General features: G+C 38.9%; 1 protein-coding gene across 5 annotated transcripts in view; it reads left to right on the top strand.

Annotated features, from left to right (window-relative positions):
• Positions 1-17465, top strand: part of CAPRIN1 (cell cycle associated protein 1) — a 35516-nt gene extending 18051 nt beyond the window's left edge. For 2 of the 5 annotated variants that reach the window (XM_080983317.1, XM_080983316.1), the window contains exons 7-19: positions 1474-1608; positions 2566-2618; positions 2703-2789; positions 5294-5449; positions 6001-6109; positions 6560-6621; positions 7318-7428; positions 7704-7853; positions 8059-8212; positions 8705-8899; positions 9704-9804; positions 11607-11670; positions 13085-17465. In XM_080983317.1, the coding sequence (XP_080839443.1) occupies positions 1474-1608; positions 2566-2618; positions 2703-2789; positions 5294-5449; positions 6001-6109; positions 6560-6621; positions 7318-7428; positions 7704-7853; positions 8059-8212; positions 8705-8899; positions 9704-9804; positions 11607-11670; positions 13085-13149 (1442 nt within the window). In that variant the 3' untranslated portion in view covers positions 13150-17465. The remainder of the gene's footprint in view (positions 1-1473; positions 1609-2565; positions 2619-2702; positions 2790-5293; positions 5450-6000; positions 6110-6559; positions 6622-7317; positions 7429-7703; positions 7854-8058; positions 8213-8704; positions 8900-9703; positions 9805-11606; positions 11671-13084) is intronic. The other 3 variants (XM_080983320.1, XM_080983318.1, XM_080983319.1) reach the window with 3 other exon arrangements.
• Positions 17466-21264: the final 3799 nt, after the last annotated feature.

The following is a 21264-nucleotide window of genomic DNA, read 5'->3' as shown; positions in this document are numbered from 1 at the left end:
CATACATGCTTCTACTGAATCCTTGGGGAAGGCTGGAACTTAGAAATATGAACTCAACAGCTTTTTCTGTTCCTTGGAAATGCACATCATGTCTAGGGGATTGTTTCGATCCCTAGACTGCTTACTATGCCATGGCATTTTTTGGCAGAATTGTCAAGATTGTTCAGATGCAACTGATAAATTTTTTTTCTGTGTCTTCCTATCACATCTGCAAAAGCACACTCAAGATACGATTATATCAATGCTAGGCATATACTTCTCGTCTTTTTCAAGTGTCAACATCTAGTCACTTCACCCAGAGCTTTGAATTTGCCTTTGGTGAGCATCAAGGTAGCATTTCAGTGGAGACAACTGTCCGTACTGCATGTTGGTCTGATTGACCAAGACCGAATAGTTACCTCCCACATATTTGAGCAGGTTTGCTGTGTTCCTCTTCACTCAGAGGATCATCAGTAAAGTTTATACCTTAGAATTTGTGATCACTTCCATATCAAAGTCCTTTCTATTGAGAGATTCCTATAGGTTTATGTCCATTGTCCATATCCTTTCTTTGTAAAAAATACTGTTTCTTCTCTGCTGATCCTGTTTTGCTTTATCTGTCAAAATAGTATACAAATACCTATCAGTTACCTGTCATCTTGCATGGTGCTACAAGTTCACACCCTTCTCAAAATGTTGTTCGTTACAGACATTTACTGGGATCCTCTATCTACCTGAGTTAGTCCTGGCTACTTAGTTCCTCTATTTAAGCTTGAGCTTGGCCTATCAGTTTTTTTCTTATACTTCATACACCTGTGGCTTCAGTGACAGACAAATTGCACCATATAACACTACAGAAAAATGGTCTCATTCTTGCTTGTGTAGAGGTTCTGTTTCCTTTTCTCTCTTTAGATGATTTATTTTTGTCCTTGCCCATTTTAATATGTGGCATGGCCACTTAGGATAATACCTGACCAAGTCATACTTGGAGTAGACCCATTGAAAGCAATGTACTTACGTTACTTGGAGCCACTGATTTCAGTGGGTATGATTAACATTGGATATTACCTTTAGACAAGTAATTCTCATTTTTATTCTATCATATGCCTTTCTTCCATTCTCATGTTAGTGAAAGTTAACAAGTCAGGAGTTCTTATTCCTGCATGTAGGCTTTGGATAGTTTTTAACTTCCAGAAACATCGAAGAGCCAAAATTCTAATTTGTTGAATTGTGTGTGCATCATCCATTGATACACAAATTTATTCTTGAAGAATTTGGATTTACATACAATGACTTTCATCTTAAGTAAGTCCTTATTTAAAAATAAACAATGCAGAAATTTGCAAAATAGATCATTGTGCTGTGGGTAGTGCAAGGTATTAATCTGCAATGCCCTTTGTTAGTGTTATAATAATAAAATAATTTGATAAAATTAAAATGCTCAGGTATTTAGTGGGTGAAACAGTTTTTAAAATATCTGTGTTTTTATAACAGATAAAGCCCTAAGAGAAGTTATTGAACGTATTCTTCAAACAAGTTACTTTGACACTCACAACCAGCAGAACGGATTATGTGACGAAGAGGAGACGGTGCCTGCACCTACAGTTGAAGATGCTGTTGCAGAAACTGGTAACTAAAAATATATATTAGGAGCCTAATCCTAGGCTTGTTAATGTGTTTTATTTCCAAGTTAATGTGAATAGAATTGCAACTTCAGTAGATTTATAGGCTTACTGAAACCTTTAGTATTTTATTGGAGCCGGCCATGGAAAACAAAACTAGAATCTCGTGTAACTGGTTATATCTATCCTACAAACTTAAACTGATTTTAAAAAACTTTCTGTGGCTTTCCCCAAACAAGCTGTAGTTCTCTAAACTAGATAAAGTTTGTAGTGTGGGTATGTTTCCTTTACAGGGTGCTTATTATGACCAACCTTCATCTTGTATGCATACTAAATTCTTAAGTACTTAAAATTTAACTACAGTGGTACCTTGGTTCTCAAACTTCTGGAGGTCTGTTCCAAAACCAAAGAGTTCCAGAACCAAGGCGCACTTTCCCATAGCAAGTAATGCAAAACGGATTAATCCGTTCCAGACTTTCAAAAACAACCCCTAAAACAGCAGTTTAACATGAATTTTACTATCTTACGAGACCATTGATCCATCAAATGAAAGCAATAAACAACATACTGTACTATAAAATAAATAAAACAGTATTGTAGATGACAAAAATTAAAATTATTTTTTTTCTTACCTGCACTGATGATAGTCATTGTTTGGATGGGGGGCTTTTATCCATTTCTGCAGTCACACAATCAATCAATCAATCAGTAGCTGAACTGGGATCCACACAGTCACAAAAACAAATTAACTGGAAAAGTCTCAAAATAAAAAACCCCCAAAATAAATAGCAAAAACAAAAGCACCAAATATAAGCTCAGAACACTTCAAAAAGTGGTTTCTTGAATGAATGTATCTCTACTAAAATTGTTAATAGTAAATTAAAACTGTAAGGTAAAGGTAAACTAAAAGTTATGTATGATGTTTCAGTATAGCATTACCTAAAATCATGTATTTTCCTCTTAGAGCCAGAACCAACGGAAGAATACACTGAACCCAGTGAAGTTGAATCAACAGAGGTACTAAACAGTGGAAAGATTGTAGGCACCTTTTAAAAATGAATGCTACTGTCTTACTGTTGTACTCTCTCACTTTTATTTTAGTATGTAAACAGACAGTTCATGGCAGAGACTCAGTTCAGCAGTAGTGAGAAGGAACAGGTAGATGAGTGGACAGTTGAAACTGTTGAGGTAAGGTGTTCTGAATGTTTAGGTAACATTACAATCTGTTTTCATTCCCTCGTAGCTTGAATGCAGCTGTAAATCTAAAGAGAATTGTGGTCTTTTAGCATGATTGAGCTGGTAGTCCCCTTGTCAGTGCTAGCTATTGCCCACAGTTAATTTCGAAAATTCAGTATGTAAACTAAATCACATTTCATAAGCTAGTACACAACTAAAAGTAGACTGACAAGTTAGAAGAAAATGGCTCAGATACAAAGGTGTTTATACAAGTTCCCTCCTCTTATTTCTGCCAGTATCCTACTTCCTCTGTAGCTCTCAGTGCTACTTCTGACACTGTTCTGTAGAATCTGAGACTTAGAAGTAGTTTTTTAGATTGAGCAGGGGGTTGAAGTGAGCAGGAAGGGGATCCAAGCCTATATCTGTTATTAAACGCTCTAGTGCTGCTTTAGAATTTCCTCCTACGGTCACTAAACCTCCCCATATGTAAAATAGTGTAATTGAGATTTATATTTATATTCCAGGAGTCTTTGTATTGCTGGTATTGGAAGACTAATTACAGCATGATGTCTGTCCTAAGATAGTTTCCATTAACAAATTGGAATGAACCCATCCATTAGGGAGAACAGATGTTTTCAGAATGGTAGAACTCTATAAAACATTGGTTCACTCTAACTCTAGAATATAAACTAATTGTAATTTTTACAGCTTTGTCCACAGTTGTCTTCAGCCTTTGAAGAGATGGTGCATCTGTCAGTTGACTATCTGAAGTAGACTTTGTAACATTTTGTTCATCTACCTTAAAGCCAGGATGCAGCATTTTATGTGGAATTTCAATATATCATTAAAAGCCACAAGCATTTAACATTTGTAGTTGCAAGGCTATCTGTGATAAATGTTGATAGTTATCAAATGAAATAGTGTTTTTTTTTTTAAAAAAAGAAGAATTGTTACCTAAGATTGTAACAGTAACTGTGTGTGTGTGTGTGTGTGTGTGTGTGTTTTCTCCTGGTCCTGAGATAAAAATGTTACACTTGAAATTCTGGATAATAAGAATATTAAAGCTATTTTAATTCTTCATGGTCTCTGCAGTTTCACATATGGATTCTGCCTGCTCAGTGAAACACTCAGAACTTTCTAGCACTAGAAGAACACCTTTTGGCAGGAAACCTAGCCCCAAATGTCTGCATTAGTAGACAAAGAAGAGCTAAATTTAAATAGAATAAAAAGTGCAATGAACTATATGTACAAGTTACATTACTACAGCAATATTATCAGTGCATATTCAGCCATGGTGTGACTTTAAATGTTGGTTCTGGGATAACCAGGTTTTGAAGTCCACTCTATTTTGTTCAATCTTATAAAATTTGAAGGTATTGGATAATGCTGATGTTTCCTTAACTATTTAAAACTGCATTGCTTGCCTTAATGCCTCTAACATGTGGCACCACAAGTGTTTAATCAGAGCAGGGTTGACTGTCCTTTGGCTCTCCAGCTGTTGCTGGACTATGCCTTCCTTTGTCCCAGACTGTGGGCGATGCTGGCTGGGTTTGCTGGGACAACATCTGGAGAATCAGAAATTCCCTATCACTGCTTTAGATGCTATAGGGCTAATTGTAGATATACTTTGAGCAACTTATACACACGAACACCTGTTTCCTGTGGAAACAACTTTATTTATTAGTAACACCGCTCAAGTTTCACCTTCCATTTTCTCCCCAGGCATTTGTACTATAAAGTTCCTTAAAATAAAGTATCTCTAGTCCAGTATTTCCTGAGTCTGCAAAAGGCAAAAAGAACTTTGAAATCTCTCTTGAAGAATGGAAATAATTCAATGCACAACTGAACTTCAAGCCTTGCCTTACATCTATTCAGTGCCTCAAATGTCAAAATGCAATTGCATTCTAAAAGCAGCATGCATGCACGCACGCAGTTGCAAAATGCATGGGCACATTTTACATATTTTCAGGGAACACAAATTAGCTCTGTTGATACATTTTCCTTTTTGCTTTGATCTTGCAACATACATTCTTGCAGAGGAAAGAATTGCATTTATATACTTTGTACAACATCAGAACCAGTTTTCCTCATATTCCTGCTGAATAACTGATGCGTGGGAATGTTTGATAAAGATTCTTGAACACAAGCAGAACCCATTAGATTATTTGTCAGTCTGGATTAAAATTAACATTATTCATTATATTACCAATCAGCATTGAAAGCATGTGAGCAACATAGATGCAGACAATAAAGGGGTTTCAGTGGTGGATTGTCAGATGTTAGTGCCCTCGACTTTCACTACAGCCAACTTTCACTTCTCTATCTTTAGTGAAGCTGAACAAGCAGCGATACTAAGTTATGATACTCATTTTTAAAAGAGAATGCTTTCCTTTGCAGGAAATGCATTCTTTTACATATCATATTTTGCACATCCAATTTAGCGGTTGTGATAATAATAGTGGGCCAGTAGCGGAAACTGACAGACTGACTCTCAGTGTTGGCCATTTCTGATGTAGGTGGTAAATTCGCTCCAGCAACAGCCACAGACTACATCTCCTCCAGTTCCAGATGCCCATACGCTTACTGCTGTGGCTCAAGCAGATCCTCTTGTTAGGAGACAACGAGTACAGGACCTTATGGCACAAATGCAAGGCCCCTACAACTTCATGCAGGTATGTTGTTTTCCTTATTCATAGTTGGATTTGGTCAAAAGGGATTCTCGGGAATTACAGTCCAGTTGAAATTGGGCACATTTCACTTGCATTCATTTAATTCAGAGAGGTCAGCCCTGGCTGGCTTGCTGTTACCATATATACTCAAGTATAAGCCGACCCGAATATAAGCCGAGGCACCTAATTTTAGCACAAAAAACTGGGAAAACTTATTGACTTGAGTATAAGCCAGTTCATCACAGCACAAACCTGGCGGTGGCGGCAGCAGCGGAGGAAGAACAAGCAGCCCCAAGGCACAGCGCAGCGCCTCTCCCAACCGCGGCTCCTGTGCCTGCCCTTGTAAGAGGTGGTGAGACCAGCGATGAGAAAGGGCTTTCGGGTCGCTCGTCTCTCTGCCGCCGCCACCCGCCTCACTCAAGTATAAGCCAAGGCAGGCTTTTTCAGCATAAAAAATGTGCTGAAAAAGTTGGCTTATACTCGAGTATATATGGTACTTTTGAAGGGATTCTGTTTCTTGTGCAGCTTGCTTGAATCTTGTCTTAATTATCTAGGACTCCATGTTGGAATTTGAGAATCAGGCACTCGACCCTGCTATTGTTTCAGCTCAGCCTATGAATGCAGCACAAAACTTGGATATACCCCAGATGGTTTGCCCTCCAGGTTGGTAAAATCGAATTCATATCGAGTTGGAGTAAGATTTTGGTATAGTTGGAAGTACTAAGTTACTAAGAATTCAGAAATCTAAATCTAGAAATGTGCATTATTTAAACATTGTCAAGGGAGTTGATTAGTAGAAACGTTTGTCATCTTATAGGTTTTCAAGTGAGGCTAGTAGGATGTGAACTACTTTTTATATTCTGATGAAGTCTGTTTGATGCCAGGCTTGTAAATACTGAACAAAAGAGCAAGTAGTTGATTAATAAAAAATCGGATACAATCTGAGGCTGTGCTTGCAGCTGTTAGGTTTTATGTGGAAAACAAATACGTTTAATTTCAATGCAGTATTCTACAGCAGAAATACATAAGCTTATATTAAACAAATAGACAGTAGTTCAGATAATATCTAACACACACACTATTTTATTATGGGTAATATTACTGTATTTCCAGTTCATACTGAATCGAGGCTTGCGCAGTCCACCCAGGTTCCTGTCCAACCTGAAGCCACACAGGTAAGAACTGTACCTGGACAACTACTGGCTGAATTTCCTCTCTGTTCCCCCAAAACCCTGGAGAGCTGCTGCCAGTCGGCATAGGCAAGCGAGAGGCACCAATCTTTTGGTGCTCTGTAAGGCAGATTTCTGTTACTACATATTTGGGCCTTGGATTTTGTCCTCAGGAGTCCCCATATGAATGTTTTGCCTATCTGTGTTTTCTTCCCAATCCGCAGGGAATTGAAAGAAACATCCATATCTGATGAATAATGTTTGTATTGTAAGCTCAGTTCACCTAGCTCAAAACAAGCTTTTAATTTGTATGTTGTCAGGAAGGTCTGAGGCCTATTCCTGCCCCCATCATGTGAAAGTCCTTATCATAGGCCCAAGTATTTTGAAATTAGTATTAGCCTGCACTCAGGTGTATGAACATCTATGTTTGCATGCAGTTCTGCAAATACTAAAATGTGGCAAAAATTTAGCAAAATGTTGTTTTTTCATCTGCCTGTGATGGAAACTTGCAAAATAAAACTTTTGGCAAAACTTGTAATTGTTTACTGGGAGTAATGAATACTAAAGGTAATCTAAAGGTAATTGAACTGAGCAAAAGGATGTTGTTAGCGCAGGTGTCAGTAAAACCATATGAGATTAATAGCAAGAAATTTACCCAGAGGCCCTGGCAGGAGTATCTGCTTAATTTTAAAACTTTGACAGGTCCCCTTGGTTTCTTCCACAAGTGAGGGATATACAGCATCCCAGCCCATGTATCAGCCTTCTCATTCAACAGAACAACGGCCTCAGAAAGAATCAATTGACCAGATTCAGGCAAGTTCATTTTGCTTGGCAAGGGGAGGAGGGACATTACTGATTCAGTGTAACCTGCTCCAGAACCTCATGTATATGGGTGTAGTGTAGAGGGACAATGCTTAGGTCCATATCTCAAAGACATAGAGCATGATAATAAGTGTTAGATAAGTAGGGATCTTAGCTTATCCTTGTCTTGGGAACGCTTGGCCATCAGTTACCTATGCTTTTATAATATGATATCACACGAAGTTGATTCATGGCTTGCTAACATCAGATTGAAATTTATTTGGCAGGCTTCAATAACCTTAAGTGCAGATCAGACACCAACATCATCACCTCTTCCAGCTGCATCCCAGCCTCAGGTATTTCAGGCTGCCTCTAGCAAACCTTTGCATAGCAGCGGAATCAATGTTAATGCAGCTCCATTCCAGTCCATGCAGACAGTAAGTACTAAACAATCATATTTATTATAGATTGCAAAACATTTGTAAGTCAGCATCTTGATTACATAATGGTTAATTGTACCATGGACAGTAGTAATAGTTTCCAAGACAATTTAACTTTCTAAAAGTTGCAAAGTGTACTTGGTAATTTATCAATTTATTCAGAATATTGAATCTCTTTGGTTCTCATTTACTTCTCCTATAGGTATTTAACATGAATGCACCTGTTCCTCCTGTCAATGAGCCAGAAACTTTAAAGCAACAAAATCAGTACCAGACCAGTTACAGCCAGCCTTTCTCCAATCAGCCTCACCAAGTAGAGCAATCGGAACTTCAGCAAGAACAGCAGCTTCAGACAGGTAAACTTGTGAAAGATAGAACTTAAATGCTTCTTTCTGAAAAGATAAGTTTTCAAGATAATGTAGACCAAACAAAGCATATCTTGATTGATGCTGTTGAAGTAGCATTTCAAGCATGTATGGTGAGGTGGAAGGACGTTTTATAGTATTTATAGGAACTTAGGAGAAAAGTGCAGTTTGGTACATTTATGCACTACATGAAATAAAAATTCACCTCCCAAATGTTAAGCACTATCAAATTAAATCTGTGTGGTTATGCCAAAGGACATCCAGAGAACATTCTCAATGATCAGGGTATTTAGACTGCAATGTTCAATTTAATCCTGCAAACAATCTTTCTTTAGGTAGGTAAACATTTACTGTCGTACTTGGTGGCTCTTAAGCAAAGTTCATTGGTGAGTTAGCTTGATATTATTTGAGTCTTTAGGAAACTGGAATTATAAGTAAATTCAAGCTTTTTGCACTTCTTTCTTCTCTCTCTCTTCATTTTAGTGGTTGGCACCTACCATGGTTCCCCGGACCAGTCCCATCAAGTGGCAGGTAACCACCAGCAGCCTCCACAACAGAATACTGGGTTCCCACGTAACAGTCAGCCTTATTATAACAGCCGAGGAGTGTCTCGTGGTGGATCACGCGGCACTCGAGGCTTAATGAATGGATACAGGGGACCAGCCAATGGGTTTAGAGGTAAAAACTTAAAAACCTTTTGAGACTAATTCTGAATGTTTTCCAGAAATGCAAACTGTCCAGAAGCTTAAGCATTGTAGTGGCATGCTTTGATTTATTTTATTTTATTTAATATACTACAGAGTGGTCAGCTTGCTGCCGCTTTTGCTCTGCTATAATATTAGTGCATATGGTACTAAGTAAAAATTACATGACAGCAAGCTATGAATATGAACTAACAATGGAGTTGTTTGACTGGAAACATAACATGATGTAGTATGAAACTGACTTTCCATTTTTGTAACCTGCTAAATGGCTGCATCTTTTTCAGGGCTTGTTACTTCCTTGGCTTACAAAAGCAAGTCTTTCATTTATTCAGACTATGGCATTTGGTGGGATTCTTTCTTTTGGTGCCTGCATTTATTAAATCACTTTAAATAATGACATTGCTAAATATATATTACACACAATGTGAAGTCTTGAACAAAACTGAAGACAATGAATAGTGCCCAGGAGCCCAGGTGTAGTTTAAATGTGTATCCACTTACTTGATATCAGGAAGGGTTAGGTGTTACGCATACTGTATTTTCCTGCTGCACATTATTACATTGTAAAAGCCTGTCACTGTGCTTTTTAACCTTGGGTCCCAAGATGATATTGGACTACAACTACAATGTCTATACTGAAAGCTTACCAGCTTGGATTGCTTTCTTTAATACAGAATATTTTATCCTTAAATTGAATATTGTTTTATTCTGAATATATACATATATCCTTTATAAGGTATGCAATACTTTTCAATTAGTTTTCCCCTCTGATTTTTAGGAGGTTATGATGGCTACCGCCCTTCATTTTCCAACACTCCAAATAGTGGTTACACACAGGCACAATTCAGTGCTCCTCGCGACTATTCCACCTACCAGCGGGTAAGTTGATGGGACAGTGGAAAGAGTTCCTTAGTTTATAATGCTTGAGAAAATGCATATTTTAATAAAAGTTTCATTGCATAAGAAATATTTGGATTGATTTTTAACCTAAAGATAAAATCTACTTTTAGAAATTCTTGGTTAACAGTTTTCCCACTGGGTACAAATAGGCCACTGCCTATATACTTTCTGCCTCCTAGTCTGCTTTATTAGACTGCATCCATTTGTCATCATACTCCATTTAGTACTGATGTTACTAGGTGAGGGGCTTATCAATTGAGAAGCAAAATGAGCTCACCAAAGAATAAGGGAGAAGTTTCTACATAACTCAAGTATGTAGAAGTATAGAATTATACTGCCAATTATAAGGCAGTTTGTTAACTAGAGCCACCCCAAAATATCTGACAGCAATCTGTGAACTTGAACTGCTAATGGCCAAGAGAGAGGAGGGTCTAGAACAGATGTGGGGGAGCTTTGGTCTTCTAAATGTTTTTGGATTACAATTCTTATCATGCCTAGCCAATGGCCATGTTTACTGAGGTTGATGGAAGTTGTAGTTCAGCAGCATCCGGAGAGCCAAAGGTTCCCCATCTGTTGCCTAAAAAACCAGAGGTCCAGCAGCCTTTGAGAATCTTACCAGTTATACCTCTGGTTGAGTTGAGACACAGAAAGTGTGTCATTTGAAGGGAGGGAGAGGGCAGACAGAGATAGGAAGTTGGCCTACTCAAGCCCCTGGCAGCATATAGTAAGTACCCTGGAGCTGCAGAGGGTTCAAGTTGGGAGGGAATGAGTGCTGTGCGGTTAAATAGCCCAACTCTTCTCCCTAAGCGAAGTGGTGGCTTTCTCAGGAGGAAGGAAATGAAAAAAGATGCCGGTGCTTCTCTTCTCCTGCCTCAAATAATAGTTATAAAATACTGTGGGTTGGAGTGGGCAGCTGCCTAGTGCTATATGGAACGACATAGGATCACCAGGGGATGGGTGGAAGTTGAGAAAAAAGGTATTCTTTCACCACTCCAAATTCTTGTCTTCTCTCACCGCCCCCCCCGAACAACATTGCAAATCTCTTGTTCTAGATTGACTAGAACTCTGTTCTTAGGGACATTGCAATATTGTGTTCAAATTCAAGCTTGTCATTTTCTGGGTTTTGATTCCCTGGGGCCACAATTCCATCTGCCCCATGTGTGAACAGAAAGCATTTCTATGTGTGCACAAGAAAGGAAGGGTGCTAATGGCTTTCTCTTTCAGCTGCATCCCCTTGTCCCCCAATCTTCTGAAATAGCTTTTAAGGGTGTGACTGAAATAGCACATATGCTCATTTGAATCCTGGACAGGGACTTCCAAAAATTACCGTATTTTTCACTCTATAAGACGCACTCCCCTCCTAAAAAGTAAGGGGAAATGTGTGTGCATCTTATGGAGTGAATGCAGGCTGCGCAGCTTTCGCTGAAGTCAGGAGAGCAAGAGGAATCGGTGCGCACCGATCTCTCTTGCTCTCCTGGATTCGCTTCGCTGGAGAGGCGCTGTGCTGCTTTCCCTCTCTGCGCAGCGCCCCTTCAGTGAAGCGGGAGGAGAAATGGAAGGGGCTCCGTTTCTCCTGCCGCTTCGCTGAAGGGGTGCTGCGCAGACAGGGAGAGAATATTTTTTTTCCTGTTCTCCTCTAAAACTAGGTGCATCTTATGGTCGGGTGCGTCTTACAGAGTGAAAAATACAGTATATCCTGAAATAAAATACTGAAATGACAAACTTTTAAAACCATTTTAATGCAACTTGTTGCACTTCTGTTTGGTCATCTTTTTTTCTAGGATGGATATCAACAGAATTTCAAGCGTGGCTCTGGACAAAGTGGTCCTCGGGGAGCCCCTCGAGGTAATATTCAAGTGGTGAATCTCTGATTGAATCTGTAGAGAGGTTCTTAGGAGTTGCAGACTTTCAGCTGTTTCAGTTCACATGTGTTTAACTGTTGTAGACATTTGTTGAAAGTTGTTCATGAATTTGATTTTTGAACTGTATATTGTTAAACTTCCTTTCTCGGCTTTTATTTAAGGCTACTAGGTTGCTTTTTATTCCTTGCCCAAGCAACTGTTGAAAATGTAAGCTTACCCAATTGTGAGGTTTGTAATTCTGCTGTGAAAAATGTTTGGCAAGCTCCAATAGTGTCTGCTTTTGTATTTTGCTATTGCTACTTGGATTTCAATAAAGATCTTGCATTATTTGTAGCCTGTTCAGAAATTCTGTTTTCAGCTACATAAGATGCTATATTCTTGTATCCAGATGGAATCTCTTGAAAAAGACCTACTCAATTTCGCATGTAAATAGCATACATATTTACAACTTTATTCTGTTTGCTGCTTTATACTTAAGTGTACAAAATAGTTTGCAATTGGAAAATAGGCAAAGCAGTGGCTGCAGTTCAGTCAAGTGTGGGTGCAAGAATTCATTCCAGAGGGCTCAGTAGAGCCTCTTACCCCACCCCACCCCAAATTTCCCTTTGCCAATATGAGCACAGGATGTGCAGAAGGAAGCTGGATGGTGCTATAGGAAGCACGTAAAGAGGTATTTAGTTCCCTGCAGTGCCCCCTTATGTCACCAATGTATGCACACTTGGTGGGAGGAAGGGCTCTTTAGTCTTGTGGGTGGGGGACTCTACATGTTGGCACTATGCCTGCTCTTGAGTGGATAGAAGCCAATCATTTTTTAGTGCACCAGCTGAAAATGGATGTAGGACTTAAGATGAGGCAAAAAAGATAGCTAAATCTCATCTAGTGCAAACTTTATTATAAATTCTTCCAGAAAATCCATTTAACGAAAGTAAATTACAGGAATTTCTTATGATTGCTTTGATGTATCGAAATACGAAATAGAACCACTGGAAGTAGTTCTAACCAGATACTGCCCTTTTAGTCTCTTGGATCAGCACACTGGCAATTGTCTATACTATATTTTGTTTTAGAACTGTATATAATACTGTTATTCAGTTACTACATTTCAATAGTACTTTCTAGTTGTGTTCAGGTGCCACTGAAATATAGTTTATGGCTTATTGGTAGTAGATTGGTAGGCATTTGGAACAAAGGTTAGATTTAAGACTGATGTAAGTAAGTTTGTGTACATTCAAAGCCTGTCTTCACCTGGTGAGCAAATAGGTATCATTCCTCTTCTTATTGTCTCTAGGCATTTATTAGACAAACATAGTAGGGGACCAGACTTTAGAGAGGCAGCCATTCTGACTATTAAAGGATCTCACTTGATCCAAAAATAAAATGCTATTTTTATTTTCTAGGTCGTGGAGGGCCCCCAAGACCCAACAGAGGGATGCCTCAAATGAATGCTCAGCAAGTGAATTAAACTAATTCACAGGATTACATTTAAACGCCAAAAACACACTGGCCAGTGTACCATACATGTTCCAGAAGAGCTATCTCTTGGTTCTCCTTTATAGGAAGTTCATAGTAAAGGGATTATTTTCATTGCCCATAAAGACAAGACTACAGTTGTCAGCTTTATACCTGGATATGGAAAGAAACGACGTTTACTCTGCATGTTCTATCCTAAGCATCATCTTGAGCCTTGCACATGAGATCCAGAATTTTTACCCTTGCTCTGATTAAAAGCAAAAATGGCAGTTTTAGGGTTATGAAAATCTCCATAGTTAACTGAACAGGCAGAAATAACCCCACTGACTCCATTGACATTATATAGTGCTGCAGCAAATTCGGATAAAAATATCTAAATCCCTAAATGTTTTACTCAGAAAATTGGTGTATTTAAACTTTTACATGAAAGGAAGATGGAAGAAGCGAATTGTGGTTTGACAGAGCAACTGCATTTCAGCTTTTTCTGTTAGACTGAAGCACTGAACATCTGTGATGCATAATAAATGATGCCTATACCCCAACTAATAAGCTGATGGACAGCTTAGGGCACACCCTTAGTTACAGCATTTTTTTTTTATTAGGCCTGACTTGCTGTGGCAAAGGGATGCATTAATTGTTTTGTGTAGCTGTTGATATAATTGTGTAAACCCAGAATTAGGCTTTGATTGGCACTTTAAATTTTTCTGTAAGAAATAGAATATGTAATCTGAATGGCCACATTTGTTTGCAATGTGAAGTGTTAAAGAATTCTCTCCTGAACACATTTCTGGGATAGCAATGACATTTGTAAGGATTGGTATTCTTATCTTTCCTTATTTTTTCCCCTTGTCTGCCACTGATACTTGATCTTGCTGTATTATTGCCCAAATAACTGATGCCGGTACTGATGGGAATTAATGGATATTCATAACACTTTTGGTTACATTATTTCTATTTTGCAGCCTGAAGGTTTTAAGAAATCTCAAATCCCTGCTGCTGCCCTTTTAAATTGCTCTCTTTTGAAAAGCACCAGTATGTGTTTGGATCGGTTTCCCCTTTAAGGGAAATTACAGCCAGCAGTTACAGATTTAAGCAAGATTAAATAAAACATGTTTATAAAAAAATGTATTCTTTAACGTATCTTAAGTGACTACTGCAAATGTAATAGGGAAACAGAAACTTCAGAAGCACATTCCCAGAACTTTAAATGTTAACGTTCAAAGATATTCAGAAAGTTAGTAGGTGTATTATCTTCTGTGGAGTCTTGAAACTTATTTTCTGATGAGATGCAGTCATCTCTCCCTCCCTTTCTCTCTTTCTCTTTCTCTGCCCCCCCCCCCCAATTGAAGACTGTTGAAGCTGATCATTCAAGCCATCTCATGAGCTGTACATAAAAGTTTGAGCAGGTAGTGAGAATTGCATTCATGGCACCAGTTGAATGTAGCAGTCCAGCCCATGGAACCCACTGAAGAAGAGTTTCTGAATTATTTGGGAATATATTTGCAGGAGGCTGATTCTGTGTGCACAGTGCCCTTTTTGTATTGGTGCTGATCCCCTTTTAAGACTGTTTTTGTTTCATGGATATAGTTAATTGAACTGAAAAAGAGAATAGATTTTTAAAATCTGATTGGCAAGTAGTGGTTTCTTCTTAAATTACTTAGCATCTGTGCCCACCTCCATTTATCTAGAAAGGAGAAAGACTTCAGCTATCACCATGAGAATTACCTGCTTTCATCTTTGAGGTTGCCCTAGGTTGCAATTACTAAGTACTTACAAGTAGCATTTTTGCCTTTCTAAAAAGTGACCCCCATCCATTTTATACAGCTAAGCAAGTCTTCTAACAGGTTGGTACAGTATCTGAAGCCAAAGGTTCAGATTTAGGAACTAAATAGGCAGAAATTTGTGGTGTGATTATACACACAACCACACACCCAATTTTTGTCTAGAAAAGCTGTGCAAGTATGAATTATGCAAATAGCATACTTTGTGGTTATTTTACACAATTTTTTGCAAGCTTTGGCTGTAAGGAGCCATGCAGCACAATCAAGCCATACATTCTGAATACTTTGGAAATACTGCTAACCTCCCTCTTTGGCTTCTGAGATTTTACCCAACTATTTTTGTACTTTCAGGGCCAATATTGTAGCTATAAAGGCCAGAATCCCTTGCTGTATTTTAAAACAAAACACAGCACTAAGATTCTCATTCAACGTTATGGAATAATTCAGAGAAGATTGGGAAAACCAATTTGAGGAATATTTGTTGACTGTTTTACTTCTGCCAACTTTTCAGTGTTTCATCTCTTCTATATTTGAATATAATCAAACTAAAGTACACTTCTTAAAGTTGAGCTCTACTCTTCTAAATATTATCGATTCCTTATGTTCTTCATATTGACTCAACATGACCAGAAGGCATTGGGTTGTATCTATTTTGTTTGCTGAAGGGACATCACCGTAATGGACACTTCCGCTGAAGGAAGGGAAACAGAATTTTCATTTCCCCTTTCCTTAATTGTTACCTTCCATTCTGTTCCAAAGGGTCATCCAAGCCTCTGGAGCAGATTTGCAGGGTGCATAGGAGGCTGCTGGGCATGAAGAGGAATAACCAAAACCATCACCTCCCCATTGTCCATTGAAGTGTACAATTAATAGAGTTCCACTTCTGGATGCAACCTCTGAGTTGGAGACCAACGTGGTGATGTTTTGACTTCACTGGTGGTAGTCTTTATGATCACTGGATCTTAAATGATTATATTGAATTAGGAAATTGTCATCCACCTTCATAGCTTGGAAAAAAGTGAAGTACTATTTAATAGAGGCCTATTTGTGATAGAAAAGCTACAGTTCAAACAACTTAGGAGCAGTATTAGATGTATTTATTTGCCTTATTTAGATCATCACTTTGTATGTTAGAATCCTGTCTTCTTCCGTGACCAGCCATCAAAAAGACATGAGATAGTGCTTCTCCCGAGAGAGACAGATGCCAACCATAGTGTTTTCCTCCAATTATTTTTCAGGATCCAAAAGTTCAGTTATGATCTTCAGACTCTTAACTAATATACTGATACAATAATACACTTGTTAATTCCTTTTTAATCTGGCAAAACTACTGCCCTTCACAACAGTCTCTAGTAATGAGATCTACAGGTGTTTTGTGAATTGTTTTAAGAAAGGTGTGTCTGTTTGTGGTGCCCATTCTAGAGTTACTGCTTTATCATCAAAATAGAATTTCCGTGTTCAGTTTTCATGATCAGTTCACTGTTCATCTACATCCTCCTAGACCTTTCTCACAAGTCAAAATGAAAAGCAGTTTGAGTCCCTCCTATTACTTTTTCTGCATCTGAATGGTGTTAAAAGTGGGGCAAACAGTTTAACAGAAATCAAATACATATTGAAGGCAATGTAGGAGTTATATTTGCATATGAGACTAAGGAAAAGTGCTCATGTGTAAAATCTGTAGATATTAAGTGAATGGAACTGTTTTGTCTGCCTTGGTGTTTTCGCGCCTTGTTTTTTAACTGCAGTACCTTTAAGCTGATGACTTTATTAAAAAACAATGACATTTAGAATCAAACACTCTGGATGTATATTTTTAAAAAATTCCACTGCAGCCTACATTCCTAAACTTCAGTGTATGTTAAAATACCACTGGTGTTAAAAAAAACTTTCAAAGCTTTGCCCTGCATCTTTCTCTGGTATTCTACTTTTTGTTAAATACCACAGTACATTCAAATGTGTGTTGGGTCATTCCTGTTTCTATTGCCACTTAACAGAAATTACATTTTAAAACCTTGCTTGCCTTTTCTGTGATTTCGATGTTGCCATTGTAATGTTCTTCATCTCTTTTCACCCACACAAAGTTTACTGTTGCAATCAGCTTAGCATTCTTTTAATTAATGTACAATCTTCCTTTTTAAAAATTACACACTTCATTTGGATAGGAAGAGGTGCTTACAGTAGTACATTAAAAGTATAGCAAGTTGCCCCTCTTGTGACTGTTGCCTAATGTGACTATTAAATTGCATGTTGTGTTAGAATTGTTCAAAGCCAAGCTTGTAATAATATATCTATGCAAATATTGTGAATTTTAAAAATTAGAAAATTGAGGGTAGTGATTAATTTGGACGTTCCTGGAAGAAATTGAAATTAGTGCCTATGCAGCCGTATTCTGCACTTTTGACTGCAGATCAGATTGGTGAACCATTGCCTTTTACTGCTCCAGCCCAATGAGGCATTTATTTTGTAGTTCTTGTATGGGAAAAGCGTGAGAACTGGGATTTTCATTAAAACAATGTAATTTAAATTATTATAAGCTTTATTATTTTCACACTGACATCACCAGCAATCATGATTTTACTTGAAATCTCGCCACCAGTTTCTTCCAAATGAACTTCTGCCAGTACAATTTGCATCCTAGATCACAGAAAGAAAGGAAGCCTGGTTTTAAACACAACTGGGTATGTGTGCAAAGAAGAAGCATGTGTCTGCATAATTTCACACCTAAATTTTGTGATTGCATTTTTGTACTAAGTTTTTTAAAACTTTTAAATGTATTTTAAATCGCAACCCAACCTAAAATTTTAGGGTGAAAGTCAGGTAATATTTAAACAACACTGCTGGCATAGTTGTGAAATTTCAGCATATAGTAAAGGAATCTGACATGGGACTACACTTCTAATGTAAATATAGACAGGCAATTAGGTGCACATAGTATTTTCAGGAAACCTGAGACTTCCATCATTCCTGAGCATTGAGCGTGCTGGCTGGGACCGATGGGGGTTGGAGCTGAGCAACATTGGAAAGGCCACAGGTTCTCCACCCCCGTCTTCAGAGTAATTACTATAGACACAAGTCTACTTTTTCAAAAGAGTCAAGACTAGCTTATTAAGTAGTAGAAAGTTTTCAAAAGATAATGCTAGTTAAAACTAGGTTCCAGAACTGATTTTAATAAAACTGAGAAGACTTTCACTATAGTTAATGTAAAAGTGGATATGTGAACGAAACCCATGTTTCAGGGTGTTAATGCCCAAATAGAGAAGCTGCATAATATTTCATCTGCAGTGAAATGAACTGAGGGTCAGTTCATTCAATACCATGAGGAAGATGCTTGAATTCCCACCTCTGTTTATTCTGCAGCATCTTTGCTGTTACGCTGTTTTGCCTTGATTCAGGAAGTAGTAAACTCTTACCCAATACTAGTCTTTGGCTATTGAAAATTCATGCTAAACATGTTTACTCACTAGCTTTTTTGTCAACCAAGCCCCCCTTTTAAGCACCATTCTACAAGCAAAATTCTATAATGGCAGCAGCACAAGCCGAATAGCGTGTCAACCTAAGCAACACCCATCTGTTATAAACTGCATACATAGGGCTGATATCTGCAGATCCAACTCTGAAATTAATGTCAAATTAGCCATGTATTTGTCTTCAGTTTGTTACTCTTTTTAAAAACAAACATTAAGAATAAAAATATCCATGAAGGTTGTATTTCCCATTGAACTGCCCTGTGCAACTGCCTAATGTTCAACACTTCCATTCATCTTAAGCCTGTCTCCTTCCTGTGATGTTGAATCTTCTTAATACTGTGGTTCAAACAATGTTCATGGATACATTTCTGAAGTTCACAGTGATCATCCACGTTGGTAAAGGCTACATAGAAACAACTACGCTGGGATACTTGTTTCATTCGCAGCAACTATTTCAAGCCTGAATAGAGAAGGAAAACGCAGAGAATGGCCACCTTCATGCCATATATTTAAAACACTGATACCACTGTCAAACTTGTTAAGTGTTCTGAGACTTATTGGAGACCTCTAATCCCCTCCCAAAACTATAATTCCCAGTGATTTAACAATCCCTATTCCCAGTAAACTGGCAAGGGAACATCGGTGGCCTCACAACCCTCACACACCCTAGTGTGTGATATATATGGTCTGAATGTGACCCGTATTACAAATGGCTGAAAAAGGACACATAGTCCTGATAACCATTAAGCTATATATTTGTCTTTTGAGAAGTTGTATTTGTTTACTGTGTAGTCATGTTTTATATATCTTGAGTGTGAATGGAGAAAAGTAGGACTCCTGCTTTCCAGCCCTGCACTTCCCTCCCCGCAAACAGACATTTGGGACTAAATCAAACTTCCTTGATCTAATTGGTGGACTACAATGAAAATATGTAGGGTGTGCTACGTGACACTAAAATGATTTGTTCTATTAGAGAAGGTACTTTACATGTACGTGCCTAAAAGACAGGTGATTTAAATAAGTTATTTACCTACACTTCCTACTCACTAGGCACTTGTCCCATGTAGAGCTCACTTCAGAGTAAAGCACAGGCTTATGTTGTAAAGCACCCGCAAACTAGGGAGCAGTGCTATTTTTCTTGAAAAATAGGTATTGGAACTCTCCATGAACTCCCCTTGTTTTCTTGTCATTTTAGAGGCGCCCATCTGAGAGGTGCTGGACCTGAGTTCTGGCTGAAAAAAGCCCTGCTGGGGAGCAATTTGAAAACACTTAATCGTGTACATGTGAGGCTTGCATCTTGACAATACCATCAGTAAGGACCATGGCTTTGTGGTAGAGTGCGTGTTTATTGGCAATGCACTTTAAGGCTCCCAATTGTTCACTGGCTACCACAGCCACATCCCCACCTGCCCACTATGTAGATCTCAGGTGTGGGGCAGTTGGTGTAATCTTGGGTAAAATGCCTTGTAGCAGAGCCAGCCTGCTCGTGAGATGTGGTGAAATGCCTACTTCCAGTAGCGGAAGCTCCAGAGACAGCATTCTGTCCACTTCTACCACTGCCAGAATGCCCCCCTCTCAGTGGCAGTGAAAGTGTGTGTGGGGGGGGGTGCGCGACAGCGGGGGGACGGGACGGACACAGGAGGTGGCAATTCCTGATTCACCTCAGGTGACAAAATGGACTGGGCTGCCCCTGCCTTGTAGGCTAAACTGGAAATTGTGCCATACCTGAATCACCCCCCCCCCGGCCAGTGAACACAATACTGAGCTAGATGAATCAACTGATGATAGACTGTATAATGCAGCTGTGTTCCTGAATCTCAAGTTAATTTGCTTAGCCTTAAGACTACGATGCTATACATATTTCTCTGGCAGGGAGTTATCTCTGAATTCAACAAGACTTCGAGTAGACAGGCCTAGGACTGTACTGTTAATCCCTATCCCAAACTTGATTAGTTCATTAGCTAAGTCTTACTACTGGAGATTTTGAGGTTTCTGTTCTGGGGGAAAAGTGGTTTCTGTAAGCTGTTTAAAAAGGTAGCTCTGTTACAAATGGTAAACAGGAATGGTGTTTGTAAACACACACACAAACACTTCAGTCAAGCCAATGATTCAAAAACTTAAAATTCAGCTGGAAGAATTGCATGGCCTGTATATATTTATTCTTGTGTAGGCTGAGGAAGAGGTAGGAGAGACTGGCATCAAATTTTCGGCCATGATTCTGAGCCTTCTTGGTAGATAAGGCTACCAGGGACTCCTGCCTGTATCAGCTACGTGCGCTACCTCTGAATGTCAGTTGAGAATTACAACGTGGGAAGAGCGCTGTTGTTACACTCAGGTCCCGATTACGGGCTTCCGAATGGTTGGCTGCTGTGCGAACAGGATACTGGACTCAGATGGGCTTTGGGGAGCTCATCCTGCAGGGCTATATTCTCAGCAACGCTATTTGCGTTGTGGCGACAGTTAACGACGGAGTGCATCACAGGGTGAGATCTTTTCTTCTTCTTTGCGAGGATAAAATACACGGGAGCCCTTCGAGGAACTGAAGCGGGCAACGCACATGGCTGAGAAGCAAAGCTGGAAACGGAACGTGAAGGCGCTCCCGGAAAAAAATTGCAGAATCAGAAGAATATTTGCATCAGCCACTAGTCATAACAATAAAATAACATGTACTGAAGATAGAGATAAAATGCATTTTGGGGGTTTACGTCAATAATCAAATAGTAGATCTTTCTCTAATTGCTGTCACCTGAAATTAGCGGGGTTGCAGTTTTACTGGCAGGTTTCATCTCAGCGCTATGCGCGCGTGGTTATTCGGTAGAGAGGGACCAAGTGCCTAGGATTGGGCTCGAAGGCACCGGG

Source organism: Podarcis pityusensis, assembly GCF_964106645.2.
Source record: "Podarcis pityusensis genome assembly, chromosome: 1".
NCBI classification, from domain to species: Eukaryota; Metazoa; Chordata; class Lepidosauria; order Squamata; family Lacertidae; genus Podarcis; species Podarcis pityusensis.
The sequence above is the reverse complement of the archived record's forward strand: the minus strand, read 5'-3'. Positions and strand labels throughout refer to the sequence as shown.